We start from the raw sequence: 17,671 nt of genomic DNA, 5'->3' as shown, positions 1-17,671 counted from the left end.
CTAAATGTGTTCTTCTCTCGTTAATTTCCCAAGTCAGAGGGAGAATCTGCTGTGTCAATTCTGGTTGATGTAAACTCTGAGCTATTGACCCACACAACCACAGATAACACCATGCACTCGTCATGTATGTGTGTGTGTATATATATATATATTTACAGGTCTGGACGATATTTGATGGTTTTGGAGAGAAGCCCGAGCGTCTGTACGCCGTGTGACGTCATCGCCTACGTAGCTCTGTAAGGGGAACCTCCGTATTCAGTCTTCGCGCGGTATTTTGCTTTCTGTGTGCATACATGATGGTAAAAATGCTGCCCTGACATTATATATTTAATATTGATGTGCTCTTTTTGAATTGAAGAGACCGTACGGATAAAAACGTTAGCCATGTAGCTAGCTCGGCTGGCAAGTAGCTATAACGTTAGTTGGTTGCCATCAATGGAGAGAGTGTCAAAACCATCCGTCAGGCGAGAGAAGGTAAACATAGCAAGCAGGCTAACATTAGCGATCCAACTAAACAAACCTGTCTTGGCTAGTTAGCCAGCTAACTTAGCTTGCATTTTAATGGAGTAAAGTTTAGCTAGTTAACTATTGTAAGTTGCATGTTTGCTTCAGATCCAACTAGATGTTATTCAGCAAGCTATCGTTAACCATTTGACACAGCTTCTTGTTTTTACTTAGCTAGCAAGCGAACTTTGCTTTAAGCTAAGAGCTAGTCAATAATGTTATTGTTAAAGTGAGAGTGACCATAGTCGGCCTTTCTGTGCAACACTGAATTAAACTGAACATCACTAAACGTTAGTAACTGTGTACCAGATAATTCCATTGGTGATGTAGAGGGGAGTGTGTGGCCTTTGTTTTGGGGGACAATCCTAAGGAATTAAATCGATCATTAGAATGGGAGACAGTTTGTAGTGTTTGGTAGTAATAATATTATCCGTGTTGGGGACAGTAATATCATGGTGTTAGAAATGGTGGTTCCCTGACTGTCTCTGTCTGTCTGCAGGAGCTCTCTGTCGGTGTGATGTCTGACATTCCGTCTCTACCCTCCTACAAAGACTACCCCGCAGACCGCCCCTTCGTCAACACCTCTCTACCCTCCTACACACTCACAACTCGCAACACACACGTACCCTGCCAGACCCTGTCCAGCAAGGCATTCCCAGAAAGCAGCAGTACAGGTAACCAATCACTACCTGCACTGCTGCTAGAACTACATTGTGTGTGGGTGAGACAGTTTCCATTGTGGTTATGTGGTCAGGCTGGTCTCCATGGCAACAGCAGGTGACACGTGACACCACAGCCTATTAACAGAGGCTCTGCTAAACGCTATCCCTCTATCCCCACTCTCACATCGCTATCCTCCTACCTTCACCCATCTCTCTCTCACTCTGTACTCACATCTCTATCCTCCTACCTTCACCCATCTCTCTCTCACTCTGTACTCACACCTCTATCCTCTTCACCCATCTCTCTATCATGCTGTACTCACACCTCTATCCTCTTCACCCATCTCTCTATCACTCTGTACTCACACCTCTATCCTCTTCACCCATCTCTCTATCACTCTGTACTCACACCTCTATCCTCCTACCTTCAGCCATCTCTCTCTCTCACTCTGTACTCACACCTCTATCCTCTTACCTTCACCCATCTCTCTCTCACTCTGTACTCACATCTCTATCCTCCTACCTTCACCCATCTCTCTATCACTCTGTACTCACACCTCTATCCTCTTACCTTCACCCATCTCTCTCTCACTCTGTACTCACATCTCTATCCTCCTACCTTCACCCATCTCTCTCTCACTCTGTACTCACACCTCTATCCTCTTACCTTCACCCATCTCTCTCTCACTCTGTACTCACACCTCTATCCTCTTACCTTCACCCATCTCTCTCTCACTCTGTACTCACATCTCTATCCTCTTCACCCATCTCTCTATCACTCTGTACTCACACCTCTATCCTCTTACCTTCACCCATCTCTCTCTCACTCTGTACTCACACCTCTATCCTCTTACTTTCACCCATCTCTCTCTCACTCTGTACTCACATCTCTATCCTCCTACCTTCACCCATCTCTCTATCACTCTGTACTCACATCTCTATCCTCTTACCTTCACCCATCTCTCTCTCACTCTGTACTCACATCTCTATCCTCTTACCTTCACCCATCTCTCTCTCACTCTGTACTCACATCTCTATCCTCTTACCTTCACCCATCTCTCTCTCACTCTGTACTCACATCTCTATCCTCTTACCTTCACCCATCTCTCTATCACTCTGTACTCACATCTCTATCCTCCTACCTTCACCCATCTCTCTATCATGCTGTACTCACACCTCTATCCTCTTCACCCATCTCTCTATCACTCTGTACACACACCTCTATCCTCCTACCTTCAGCCATCTCTCTCTCACTCTGTACTCACATCTCTATCCTCTTACCTTCACCCATCTCTCTCTCACTCTGTACTCACATCTCTATCCTCCTACCTTCACCCATCTCTCTATCACTCTGTACTCACACCTCTATCCTCTTACCTTCACCCATCTCTCTCTCACTCTGTACTCACACCTCTATCCTCTTACCTTCACCCATCTCTCTATCACTCTGTACTCACACCTCTATCCTCTTACCTTCACCCATCTCTCTCTCACTCTGTACTCACACCTCTATCCTCTTCACCCATCTCTCTATCACTCTGTACTCACACCTCTATCCTCCTACCTTCACCCATCTCTCTCTCACTCTGTACTCACACCTCTATCCTCTTACCTTCACCCATCTCTCTCTCACTCTGTACTCACACCTCTATCCTCTTACCTTCACCCATCTCTCTCTCACTCTGTACTCACACCTCTATCCTCCTACTTTCACCCATCTCTCTCTCACTCTGTACTCACACCTCTATCCTCTTACCTTCACCCATCTCTCTCTCACTCTGTACTCACACCTCTATCCTCCTACCTTTACCCATCTCTCTCTCACTCTGTACTCACACCTCACACCTCTATCCTCTTACCTTCACCCATCTCTCTCTCACTCTGTACTCACACCTCTATCCTCCTACCTTTACCCATCTCTCTCTCACTCTGTACTCACACCTCACACCTCTATCCTCTTACCTTCACCCATCTCTCTCTCACTCTGTACTCACACCTCTATCCTCTTACCTTCACCCATCTCTCTCTCACTCTGTACTCACACCTCTACTCTTCTGAGTGGCTGAATGAAGTAATTGCTGATAAAGTTTTTACTCATGAATGTCTGGTGGAGAATAGCTTCAACTCCGAGTGTGTGGGATAACAGATAAGGCAAGATATGATGGTACGATATTCATCTTCAGAGAGGATTATACTGTGTGTGTGTGTGTGTGTGTGTGTGTGTGTGTGTGTGTGTGTGTGTGTGTGTGTGTGTGTGTGTGTAGCGATCCTGTCTGCTCTGATGAACCTACAGGAGAAGATCAGGAAGCTGGAGTTGGAGAGAGGCAGAACGGAGCGGAGTCTACACAGCCTGGAGAAGGAGACCTCACACACTGACCTAAGGAGTGACACACACAAACCCACAGACACACACAATAGAGAGACCAGCCACCAGTCAGAACCCAACCAAGGTGATCATTTTCCAAAATATATGTGTTTTGTTTGAGAGTAAACAGAAGCTCTTTTTTCCCCCTGCCTCACCCCTCTCTGTCTCTCTCTCTCCCCTCGGTCCCCTCAGTGTTAGTGACTCAGCTGGCTGCAGCGGAGGCTCGCTGTAAGCTGTTGGACAGACAACTGGAGTACATGAGGAAGATGGTCCGCAACGCAGAGGCCGACAGAACAACCCTGCTCAAACGCCAGGTTAGCATACGCCTTACCTAGCATTATCTATGCTAACCCAGAGAGACAGGCTAACGACAGGATCTCTAGCTGTATGTATGATGCTCCCGTAGCACTCAGTTACCATAGTGACTCTTTCAGGTTTCCCTGGAGATGACCAGGTCAGTTGCTCCCGCCCCTGACTCTGCCCACCAGACCCAGTTAGAGAAGCTGGCGCTACTGGAGCAGGAACACCAGAGACTGACCCGCACACAGAACCATGCAGAGGTACACACACACACACACACACACACACACACACACACACACACACACACACACACACACACACACATACACAGAACCACGCAGAGGTACACACACCACACACACACACACACACAGAACCACGCAGAGGTACACAAACACACACACACACACAGAGAACCACGCAGAGGTACACACCACACACACCACACACACCACACACACCACACACACCACACACACACACACACACGCAGAGGTACACACACACACACACGCGCAAACTCACCCCAACTAGGATTTGGTGGGTCTGATGTCTGTATGTCTTAGAGGAAGATTCGTGAGTTGGAGCTGAAACTGCTGGAAGAAGAACACCAGAGGAAACTGGTCCAGAACCAGGCTAACCAGGTACCCCCACACACACACAGGACCAGGCTAACCAGGTACCCACACACACACAGGACCAGGCTAACCAGGTACCCACACACACACACAGGACCAGGCTAACCAGGTACCCACACACACAGGACCAGGCTAACCAGGTACCCACACACACAGGACCAGGCTAACCAGGTACCCACACACACAGGACCAGGCTAACCAGGTACCCACACACACAGGACCAGGCTAACCAGGTACCCACACACACAGGACCAGGCTAACCAGGTACCCACACACACACAGGACCAGGCTAACCAGGTACCCCCACACACACACAGGACCAGGCTAACCAGGTACCCACACACACACAGGACCAGGCTAACTAGGTACCCCCACACACACACAGGACCAGGCTAACCAGGTACCCACACACACACAGGACCGGGCTAACTAGGTACCCACACACACACACACAGGACCAGGCTAACCAGGTACCCACACACACACACACAGGACCAGGCTAACCAGGTACCCACACACACACACAGGACCAGGCTAACCAGGTACACACACACACACACAGGACCAGGCTAACCAGGTACACACACACACACAGGACCAGGCTAACCAGGTACCCACACACACACAGGACCAGGCTAACCAGGTACCCACACACACACAGGACCAGGCTAACCAGGTACCCACACACACACACAGGACCAGGCTAACCAGGTACACACACACACAGGACCAGGCTAACCAGGTACCCCCCCCCCCCACACACACACACACACAGGACCAGGCTAACCAGGTACCCACACACACACACACACAGGACCAGGCTAACCAGGTACCCACACACACAGGACCAGGCTAACCAGGTACCCACACACACACAGGACCAGGCTAACCAGGTACACACACACACACAGGACCAGGCTAACCAGGTACCCACACACACACACAGGACCAGGCTAACCAGGTACCCACACACACACACGCATACAGGACCAGGCTAACCAGGTACCCACACACACACACACAGGACCAGGCTAACCAGGTACCCACACACACACAGGACCAGGCTAACCAGGTACCCACACACACACACAGGACCAGGCTAACCAGGTACACACACACACACACACACACACACACACACACACACACACACACACACACACACACACACACACACACACACACAGGACCAGGCTAACTAGGTACCCACACACACACACAGGACCAGGCTAACCAGGTACCCACACACACACACACAGGACCAGGCTAACCAGGTACCCACACACACACACAGGACCAGGCTAACCAGGTACCCACACACACAGGACCAGGCTAACCAGGTACCCACACACACACACACAGGACCAGGCTAACTAGGTACCCACACACACACAGGACCAGGCCAACCAGGTACCCACACACACACACAGGACCAGGCCAACCAGGTACCCACACACACACACAGGACCAGGCCAACCAGGTACCCACACACACACACAGGACCAGGCTAACTAGGTACCCACACACACACAGGACCGGGCTAACTAGGTACCCACACACACACAGGACCGGGCTAACTAGGTACCCACACACACACAGGACCAGGCCAACCAGGTACCCACACACACACACAGGACCAGGCTAACTAGGTACCCACACACACACACAGGACCAGGCTAACTAGGTACCCACACACACACAGGACCAGGCTAACTAGGTACCCACACACACACATGACCAGGCTAACCAGGTACCCACACACACACAGGACCAGGCTAACCAGGTACCCACACACACACAGGACCAGGCTAACCAGGTACCCACACACACACAGGACCAGGCTAACCAGGTACCCACACACACACACACACACACACACAGGACCAGGCTAACCAGGTACCCACACACACACACACACACACACACACACACACACACACACACAGGACCAGGCTAACCAGGTACCCACACACAGGACCAGGCTAACCAGGTACCCACACACACACAGGACCAGGCTAACCAGGTGCCCACACACGCACAGGACCAGGCTAACCAGGTACCCACACACACACAGGACCAGATGAACCAGGTACCCACACACACACACACACACACACACACACAGGACCAGGCTAACCAGGTACCCACACACACACACACACACACACACACACACACACACACACACACACACACACAGGACCAGGCTAACCAGGTACCCACACACACACACACAGGACCAGGCTAACCAGGTACCCACACAGGACCAGGCTAACCAGGTACACACACACACACAGGACCAGGCTAACCAGGTACCCCCCCACACACACACACAGGACCAGGCTAACCAGGTACACACACACACACAGGACCAGGCTAACCAGGTACCCCCCCACACACACACACACAGGACCAGGCTAACCAGGTACCCACACAAACAGGACCAGGCTAACCAGGTACCCACACACACAGGACCAGGCTAACCAGGTACCCACACACACAGGACCAGGCTAACCAGGTACCCACACACACACAGGACCAGGCTAACCAGGTACCCCCCCCCACACACACACACACACACAGGACCAGGCTAACCAGGTACCCACACACACACACACACACACACACAGGACCAGGCTAACCAGGTACCCACACACACACAGGACCAGGCTAACCAGGTACCCACACACACACAGGACCAGGCTAACCAGGTACCCACACACACACAGGACCAGGCTAACCAGGTACCCACACACACACAGGACCAGGCTAACCAGGTACCCACACACACACAGGACCAGGCTAACCAGGTACCCACACACACACACAGGACCAGGCTAACCAGGTACCCACACACACAGAACCAGGCTAACCAGGTACCCACACACACACACACACACACACACACAGGACCAGGCTAACTAGGTACCCACACACACACACAGGACCAGGCTAACCAGGTACCCACACACACACACAGGACCAGGCTAACCAGGTACCCACACACACACACAGGACCAGGCTAACCAGGTACCCACACACACAGGACCAGGCTAACCAGGTACCCACACACACAGGACCAGGCTAACTAGGTACCCACACACACACACAGGACCAGGCCAACCAGGTACCCACACACACACACAGGACCAGGCTAACTAGGTACCCACACACACACAGGACCAGGCTAACTAGGTACCCACACACACACAGGACCAGGCCAACCAGGTACCCACACACGCACACAGGACCAGGCTAACCAGGTACCCACACACGCACACAGGACCAGGCTAACTAGGTACCCACACACACACAGGACCAGGCTAACTAGGTACCCACACACACACAGGACCAGGCCAACCAGGTACCCACACACACACACCGGACCAGGCCAACCAGGTACCCACACACACACACAGGACCAGGCTAACTAGGTACCCAGACACACACACAGGACCAGGCTAACTAGGTACCCACACACACACACAGGACCAGGCTAACCAGGTACCCACACACACACACAGGACCAGGCTAACCAGGTACCCACACACACACACAGGACCAGGCTAACCAGGTACCCACACACACACAGGACCAGGCTAACCAGGTACCCACACACACACAGGACCAGGCTAACCAGGTACCCACACACACACAGGACCAGGCTAACCAGGTACCCACACACACACAGGACCAGGCTAACCAGGTACCCCCCCCCACACACACACACACACACAGGACCAGGCTAACCAGGTACCCACACACACACACAGGACCAGGCTAACCAGGTACACACACACACAGGACCAGGCTAACCAGGTACCCCCCCCCCACACACACACACACACACAGGACCAGGCTAACCAGGTACCCACACACACACACACACAGGACCAGGCTAACCAGGTACCCACACACACAGGACCAGGCTAACCAGGTACCCACACACACACAGGACCAGGCTAACCAGGTACACACACACACACAGGACCAGGCTAACCAGGTACCCACACACACACACAGGACCAGGCTAACCAGGTACCCACACACACACACGCATACAGGACCAGGCTAACCAGGTACCCACACACACACACACAGGACCAGGCTAACCAGGTACCCACACACACACAGGACCAGGCTAACCAGGTACCCACACACACACACAGGACCAGGCTAACCAGGTACACACACACACACACACACACACACACACACACACACACACACACACACACACACACACACACACACACACACACACACACACACACACACACACACACACAGGACCAGGCTAACTAGGTACCCACACACACACACAGGACCAGGCTAACCAGGTACCCACACACACACACACAGGACCAGGCTAACCAGGTACCCACACACACACACAGGACCAGGCTAACCAGGTACCCACACACACAGGACCAGGCTAACCAGGTACCCACACACACACACACAGGACCAGGCTAACTAGGTACCCACACACACACAGGACCAGGCCAACCAGGTACCCACACACACACACAGGACCAGGCCAACCAGGTACCCACACACACACACAGGACCAGGCCAACCAGGTACCCACACACACACACAGGACCAGGCTAACTAGGTACCCACACACACACAGGACCGGGCTAACTAGGTACCCACACACACACAGGACCGGGCTAACTAGGTACCCACACACACACAGGACCAGGCCAACCAGGTACCCACACACACACACAGGACCAGGCTAACTAGGTACCCACACACACACACAGGACCAGGCTAACTAGGTACCCACACACACACAGGACCAGGCTAACTAGGTACCCACACACACACATGACCAGGCTAACCAGGTACCCACACACACACAGGACCAGGCTAACCAGGTACCCACACACACACAGGACCAGGCTAACCAGGTACCCACACACACACAGGACCAGGCTAACCAGGTACCCACACACACACACACACACACACACAGGACCAGGCTAACCAGGTACCCACACACACACACACACACACACACACACACACACACACACACACACACACACACACACACAGGACCAGGCTAACCAGGTACCCACACACAGGACCAGGCTAACCAGGTACCCACACACACACAGGACCAGGCTAACCAGGTGCCCACACACGCACAGGACCAGGCTAACCAGGTACCCACACACACACAGGACCAGATGAACCAGGTACCCACACACACACACACACACACACACACACAGGACCAGGCTAACCAGGTACCCACACACACACACACACACACACACACACACACACACAGGACCAGGCTAACCAGGTACCCACACACACACACACACAGGACCAGGCTAACCAGGTACCCACACAGGACCAGGCTAACCAGGTACACACACACACACAGGACCAGGCTAACCAGGTACCCCCCCACACACACACACAGGACCAGGCTAACCAGGTACACACACACACACAGGACCAGGCTAACCAGGTACCCCCCCACACACACACACACAGGACCAGGCTAACCAGGTACCCACACAAACAGGACCAGGCTAACCAGGTACCCACACACACAGGACCAGGCTAACCAGGTACCCACACACACAGGACCAGGCTAACCAGGTACCCACACACACACAGGACCAGGCTAACCAGGTACCCCCCCCCACACACACACACACACACACAGGACCAGGCTAACCAGGTACCCACACACACACACACACACACACACAGGACCAGGCTAACCAGGTACCCACACACACACAGGACCAGGCTAACCAGGTACCCACACACACACAGGACCAGGCTAACCAGGTACCCACACACACACAGGACCAGGCTAACCAGGTACCCACACACACACAGGACCAGGCTAACCAGGTACCCACACACACACAGGACCAGGCTAACCAGGTACCCACACACACACACAGGACCAGGCTAACCAGGTACCCACACACACAGAACCAGGCTAACCAGGTACCCACACACACACACACACACACACACACAGGACCAGGCTAACTAGGTACCCACACACACACACAGGACCAGGCTAACCAGGTACCCACACACACACACAGGACCAGGCTAACCAGGTACCCACACACACACACAGGACCAGGCTAACCAGGTACCCACACACACAGGACCAGGCTAACCAGGTACCCACACACACAGGACCAGGCTAACTAGGTACCCACACACACACACAGGACCAGGCCAACCAGGTACCCACACACACACACAGGACCAGGCTAACTAGGTACCCACACACACACAGGACCAGGCTAACTAGGTACCCACACACACACAGGACCAGGCCAACCAGGTACCCACACACGCACACAGGACCAGGCTAACCAGGTACCCACACACGCACACAGGACCAGGCTAACTAGGTACCCACACACACACAGGACCAGGCTAACTAGGTACCCACACACACACAGGACCAGGCCAACCAGGTACCCACACACACACACCGGACCAGGCCAACCAGGTACCCACACACACACACAGGACCAGGCTAACTAGGTACCCAGACACACACACAGGACCAGGCTAACTAGGTACCCACACACACACACAGGACCAGGCTAACTAGGTACCCACACACACACACAGGACCAGGCTAACCAGGTACCCACACACACACACAGGACCAGGCTAACCAGGTACCCACACACACACACAGGACCAGGCTAACCAGGTACCCACACACACACAGGACCAGGCTAACCAGGTACCCACACACACACAGGACCAGGCTAACCAGGTACCCACACACACACAGGACCAGGCTAACCAGGTACCCCCCCCCACACACACACACACACACAGGACCAGGCTAACCAGGTACCCACACACACACACACACACACACACAGGACCAGGCTAACCAGGTACCCACACACACACAGGACCAGGCTAACCAGGTACCCACACACACACAGGACCAGGCTAACCAGGTACCCACACACACACAGGACCAGGCTAACCAGGTACCCACACACACACAGGACCAGGCTAACCAGGTACCCACACACACACACAGGACCAGGCTAACCAGGTACCCACACACACAGAACCAGGCTAACCAGGTACCCACACACACACACACACACACACACAGGACCAGGCTAACTAGGTACCCACACACACACACAGGACCAGGCTAACCAGGTACCCACACACACACACAGGACCAGGCTAACCAGGTACCCACACACACACACAGGACCAGGCTAACCAGGTACCCACACACACAGGACCAGGCTAACCAGGTACCCACACACACAGGACCAGGTTAACTAGGTACCCACACACACACACAGGACCAGGCCAACCAGGTACCCACACACACACACAGGACCAGGCTAACTAGGTACCCACACACACACAGGACCAGGCTAACTAGGTACCCACACACACACAGGACCAGGCCAACCAGGTACCCACACACGCACACAGGACCAGGCTAACCAGGTACCCACACACACACACAGGACCAGGCTAACTAGGTACCCACACACACACAGGACCAGGCTAACTAGGTACCCACACACACACAGGACCAGGCCAACCAGGTACCCACACACACACACCGGACCAGGCCAACCAGGTACCCACACACACACACAGGACCAGGCTAACTAGGTACCCAGACACACACACAGGACCAGGCTAACTAGGTACCCACACACACACACAGGACCAGGCTAACCAGGTACCCACACACACACACAGGACCAGGCTAACCAGGTACCCACACACACACACAGGACCAGGCTAACCAGGTACCCACACACACACAGGACCAGGCTAACCAGGTACCCACACACACACAGGACCAGGCTAACCAGGTACCCACACACACACAGGACCAGGCTAACCAGGTACCCACACACACACAGGACCAGGCTAACCAGGTACCCACACACACACACACACACACACAGGACCAGGCTAACCAGGTACCCACACACACACACACACACACAGGACCAGGCTAACCAGGTACCCACACACACACAGGACCAGGCTAACCAGGTACCCACACACACACAGGACCAGGCTAACCAGGTACCCACACACACACACAGGACCAGGGTAACCAGGTACCCACACACACACACAGGACCAGGCTAACCAGGTACCCACACACACACACAGGACCAGGCTAACCAGGTACTCACACACACACACAGGACCAGGCTAACCAGGTACCCACACACACACACACACAGGACCAGGCTAACCAGGTACCCACACACACACACAGGACCAGGCTAACCAGGTACCCACACACACACACAGGACCAGGCTAACCAGGTACCCACACACACACACAGGACCAGGCTAACCAGGTACCCACACACACACACAGGACCAGGCTAACCAGGTACCCACACACACACAGGACCAGGCTAACCAGGTACCCACACACACACAGGACCAGGCTAACCAGGTACCCACACACACACAGGACCAGGCTAACCAGGTACCCACACACACACAGGACCAGGCTAACCAGGTACCCACACACACACAGGACCAGGCTAACCAGGTACCCACACACACACAGGACCAGGCTAACCAGGTACCCACACACACACAGGACCAGGCTAACCAGGTACCCACACACACACAGGACCAGGCTAACCAGGTACCCCCACACACACACACACACACACACAGGACCAGGCTAACCAGGTACCCACACACACACAGGACCAGGCTAACCAGGTACCCCCACACACACACACACACACAGGACCAGGCTAACCAGGTACCCACACACACACAGGACCAGGCTAACCAGGTACACACACACACACACAGGACCAGGCTAACCAGGTACCCACACACACACACACAGGACCAGGCCAACCAGGTACACACACACACACACACAGGACCAGGCTAACCAGGTACCCACACACACACACACAGGACCAGGCTAACCAGGTACCCACACACACACACACACAGGACCAGGCTAACCAGGTACACACACACACACACACACACACACACACACACAGGACCAGGCTAACCAGGTACCCCCACACACACACACACACACACACACACAGGACCAGGCTAACCAGGTACCCACACACACACACACACACAGGACCAGGCTAACCAGGTACACACACACACACACACACAGGACCAGGCTAACCAGGTACACACACACACACACACACAGGACCAGGCTAACCAGGTACCCACACACACACACAGGACCAGGCCAACCAGGTACACACACACACACACACAGGACCAGGCTAACCAGGTACCCACACACACACACACACAGGACCAGGCTAACCAGGTACACACACACACACACACACACACACACACAGGACCAGGCTAACCAGGTACACACACTCTAGAGATGTGTATTGCAACTATTTTGCACACTGTTTTCTCACTGGTCCTCAGTTACAGACAGGTCTGGAGGCCAATCGTATCCTGATCCAGTCTGTGTCGCCCTCACCCCGCCTTCCCAAAACCAGAAGTACAATCAGAGAGAAGAAACACTTCTCCAAGGTAGCAGCCTTCCCATGAGCCTTTAGGTGCTGGTGTTTCTGTTGGAGATGAATGTCAGTCGATGTGATCCACCTCTCTCACTGTTCTCTCCTCCCTCTGTTCTCTCCTCCCTCTGTTCTCTCCTCCCTCTGTTCTCTTCTCCCTCTGTTCGCTCCTCCCTCTGTTCTCTCCTCTCTCTGTTCTTTCCTCCCTCTGTTCTCTCCTCCCTCTGTTCGCTCCTCCCTCTGTTCGCTCCTCCCTCTGTTCGCTCCTCCCTCTGTTATTTCTCTGCCTCTCTATCCCGTGGGACATGAACATTACCTGACAGTAACTGTTACCCGACAACAGTTTCCGTCACTAACAATAACTGCTGTCATTTTCCTGTGAGGTGAACTCTAGTGTGCCAGTCATCATCATCACACACACACACACACACACACACACACACACACACACACACACACACACACACACACACACACACACACACACACACACACACACACACACACACACACACACACACACACACACACACACACACACACACACACAATAAACTAATTGTTCAGGCCACATATCTGATTGGCCAACAAGCCTTTGATCCATACCAATATCTCCAACACCTTTTCTGATGTGAATTGCTCTACCAGAAACCTGTTCTGCAGCAGGCCTCACAGCCACACTACAGACTGAGCCTAGGAGACGTCCCTTTTGTAGCAGGGAAGGTACGAACATGCACATCATATATGCAGAACAAATGTTTGTAAGCAGACACCCTCCTCAGCTCTCTCTAGTCTGTAGGGTGCAGTCACTCTGTCATCTCTCTCTCTAGTCTGTAGGGTGCAGTCACTCTGTCATCACTGTCTCTAGTCTGTAGGGTGCAGTCACTGTCATCTCTGTCTCTCTCTCTCGTCTGTAGGGTGCAGTCACTGTCATCTCTGTCTCTCTCTCTAGTTTGTAGGGTGCAGTCACTCTGTCATCTCTGTCTCTCTCTCTAGTCTGTAGGGTGCAGTCACTCTGTCATCTCTCTCTCTAGTCTGTAGGGTGCAGTCACTCTGTCATTTCTGTCCCTGTCTCTAGTCTGTAGGGTGCAGTCACTCTGTCATCTCTGTCTCTCTCTCTAGTCTGTAGGGTGCAGTCACTCTGTCATCTCTGTCTTTCTCTCTAGTCTGTAGGTTGCAGTCACTCGGTCAGGGCCAACGTCCAGTCTGTTCTCTCCCTGCTGAAGCAGCATCAGCCCCAGCTATGTAACGCACGCGTCCTCTCTCACACCCCTCTGGCCCAGCAAGCCAATGGCAGCGGCTCCTCCTCTTCCTGTGGGGAGGAGCTATCAGACCTCCTGCTGGCCCTGCAGGATGAACTGGGACACATGAGTCTGTGAGTGTGTCTGTCTGTTAGAGAGTCTGAGACTTTGTTTCAGCATGAATAGCTATCTCAGTTGTGTATGTAAATGTGTGTGTGTGTGTGTCAGTGAGCAGCAGGAGTTGGTGCGGCAGGCTGAGGCCTGTGTGTGTGAGCGGGAGAGGAGGGAGGTGGAGAGAGAACAGGAGACTCTACTCAGGAGAATGGAGAGAAAAGGAGAGCAGATCAGCAAGCTACGCAGTCACCAAGCACAGGTACACACACACACACACACACACACAGTTTGATGACTAAGAACTATTTAACTGTGGTTTTGCCTTCAACGTATCCACAAACGCATACATTTGACGGAGTTTTACAGTGTTTCTCACTTTCTGTCTCTGTGTAGGTGAAGAGGTTTATGAGAGATGCTCGTGGTCAGAAGCAAGGTGGAGAGGTGAAGGTGACCACCACAGTGACCACACGCAGTCGCTCTGCCGGAGCGGTCGAGGTTCGGCCGGGGGACCGTAGCAGGAAAAGTCTCACACTGCTCAGGGACATGAGGTCCCTGCAGACCTCGCTACGCCCCAACCAACCACAATGGAGCTACTGACCACAACAGGACCAACCACAATGGAGCTACTGACCACAACAGGACCAACCACAATGGAGCTACTGACCACAACAGGACCAATCACAATGGAGCTACTGACCACAACAGGACCAATCACAATGGAGCTACTGACCACAACAGGACCAACCACAATGGAGCTACTGACCACAACGGGACCAACCACAATGGAGCTACTGACCACAACAGGACCAACCACAATGGAGCTACTGACCACAACGGGACCAACCACAATGGAGCTACTGACCACAACAGGACCAACCACAATGGAGCTACTGACCACAACAGGACCAACCACAATGGAGCTACTGACCACAACAGGACCAACCACAATGGAGCTACTGACCACAACAGGACCAACCACAATGGAGCTACTGACCACAACAGGACCAACCACAATGGAGCTACTGACCACAACAGGACCAACCACAATGGAGCTACTGACCACAACAGGACCAACCACAATGGAGCTACTGACCACAACAGGACCAACCACACTGACGTGACTGAGACACTATTACTCACCAGACTGCATCAGGAAATGGACCATGATGCTGGTCAGACTTTATCATCCTGAACTTCTCTGATGGACGTCCCGTGGGTGTCGTCGTGTAGCGAAGAGGAATGAGGCCTACCAAGGACATTTGGAAGAGGAGGATGCTGATGAATGACTTCCAGGGACATTGGGGTGTAGAGAAGGCCGGTACTGATGTGTTTCAGATGTCTTTGGTAGAGCAGCATAGCAGTGACATCATACAGACTGCAGAGAGAGAACACTCCTCCTGATGTGTACAGTATATCTGATTCATCTATTGGCTCTCCCAGGGGTTTAACAGGGTGTGTTGTATAAATCTGATACTGTGTGTTCCACTGTTGCTGCAAACCTTCGCTCACAGCAATAGACTGAATTTTGTGTGTAGTTTTGTGTATTAAATGGTGTAACCACTCTGTAACGATTCCCTAAGATTAAGACACATTTGAGTGTGTGACTAGGGAACGAACAGGGGGGGGTGTTGCTGTGGGTTGGGAAGCCTTACGACGTCCCTAAAAATGGTGTGTGTGTGTTGCGGATTCCGGTTGTTTACTTGGACCAACATTTTAAATTCTACAATTACGGCTTGTGTATCAAATGGTCTGAAATAAACTATTTATTTTCTAGTGTTGACACTTTCCTTGATATGAATAATGGAACTTATTGTTTAGAAGTTGTTGAAAATGTTTTTCTCGTAATGTTGTGTCCCATCAGCACCAGACAGAATGACTTTACCATCTCCATCGGTGAGATGTCAGTGTGGTAAATGGAATACTGACTATAAACTCAGCAAAAAAAGAAACGACCCTGTCTTAGGCAGATAATTCATTAAAATATAAATATCTTCATTGTAAAGGGTTTAAAAACTGTTTCCCATGCTTGTTCAATGAACCATAAACAATTAATGAACATGCACCTGTGGAACGGTCATTAAGACACGAACAGCTTACAGACGATTAAGGTCACAGTTCTGAAAACTTAGAACACTAAATAGGCCTTTCTACTGACTCTGAAAAACACCAAAAGAAAGATGCCCAGCTCATCTGTGTGAATGTACCTTAGGCATGCTGCAAGGAGGCATGATGACTGCAGATGTGGCCAGGGCAATAAATTGCAATCGATCTTCCTCGCAGTGGCAGACCA

General features: G+C 52.6%; 1 protein-coding gene across 5 annotated transcripts; it reads left to right on the top strand.

Moving 5' to 3' along the window:
• Nucleotides 1-211: 211 nt before the first annotated feature.
• Nucleotides 212-17,159, top strand: cep57 (centrosomal protein 57). 5 transcript variants are annotated; one of them, XM_055914154.1, is made up of 11 exons: nt 212-299; nt 1,004-1,178; nt 3,431-3,616; nt 3,724-3,845; nt 3,966-4,091; nt 4,401-4,478; nt 13,935-14,042; nt 14,675-14,749; nt 15,193-15,401; nt 15,496-15,640; nt 15,775-17,159. In XM_055914154.1, exons 1-11 carry the CDS (start codon nt 294-296, stop codon nt 15,976-15,978), a joined length of 1,434 nt encoding a protein of 477 aa, XP_055770129.1. In that variant the 5' UTR covers nt 212-293; the 3' UTR covers nt 15,979-17,159. The 5 variants fall into 5 exon arrangements, with proteins under 5 accessions (XP_055770129.1, XP_055770128.1, XP_055770131.1 ...); XM_055914153.1 differs by having other exon boundaries at nt 218-474; XM_055914156.1 differs by lacking the exon at nt 4,401-4,478 and having other exon boundaries at nt 218-474.
• Nucleotides 17,160-17,671: the final 512 nt, after the last annotated feature.

This window comes from Salvelinus fontinalis, unplaced genomic scaffold (assembly GCF_029448725.1).
Source record: "Salvelinus fontinalis isolate EN_2023a unplaced genomic scaffold, ASM2944872v1 scaffold_0473, whole genome shotgun sequence".
NCBI lineage: Eukaryota > Metazoa > Chordata > Actinopteri > Salmoniformes > Salmonidae > Salvelinus > Salvelinus fontinalis.
The sequence above is the reverse complement of the archived record's forward strand: the minus strand, read 5'-3'. Positions and strand labels throughout refer to the sequence as shown.

Bases quoted from the DNA above. Each gene is read 5' to 3' on its own strand.
- cep57 (XM_055914153.1), top strand. From the start codon at position 436: ATGGAGAGAGTGTCAAAACCATCCGTCAGGCGAGAGAAG. The intron at 3,846-3,965 runs GTTAGCATACGC...TGACTCTTTCAG, and splicing joins CAACCCTGCTCAAACGCCAG to GTTTCCCTGGAGATGACCAG. The intron at 14,750-15,192 runs GTACGAACATGC...CTTTCTCTCTAG, and splicing joins TCCCTTTTGTAGCAGGGAAG to TCTGTAGGTTGCAGTCACTC.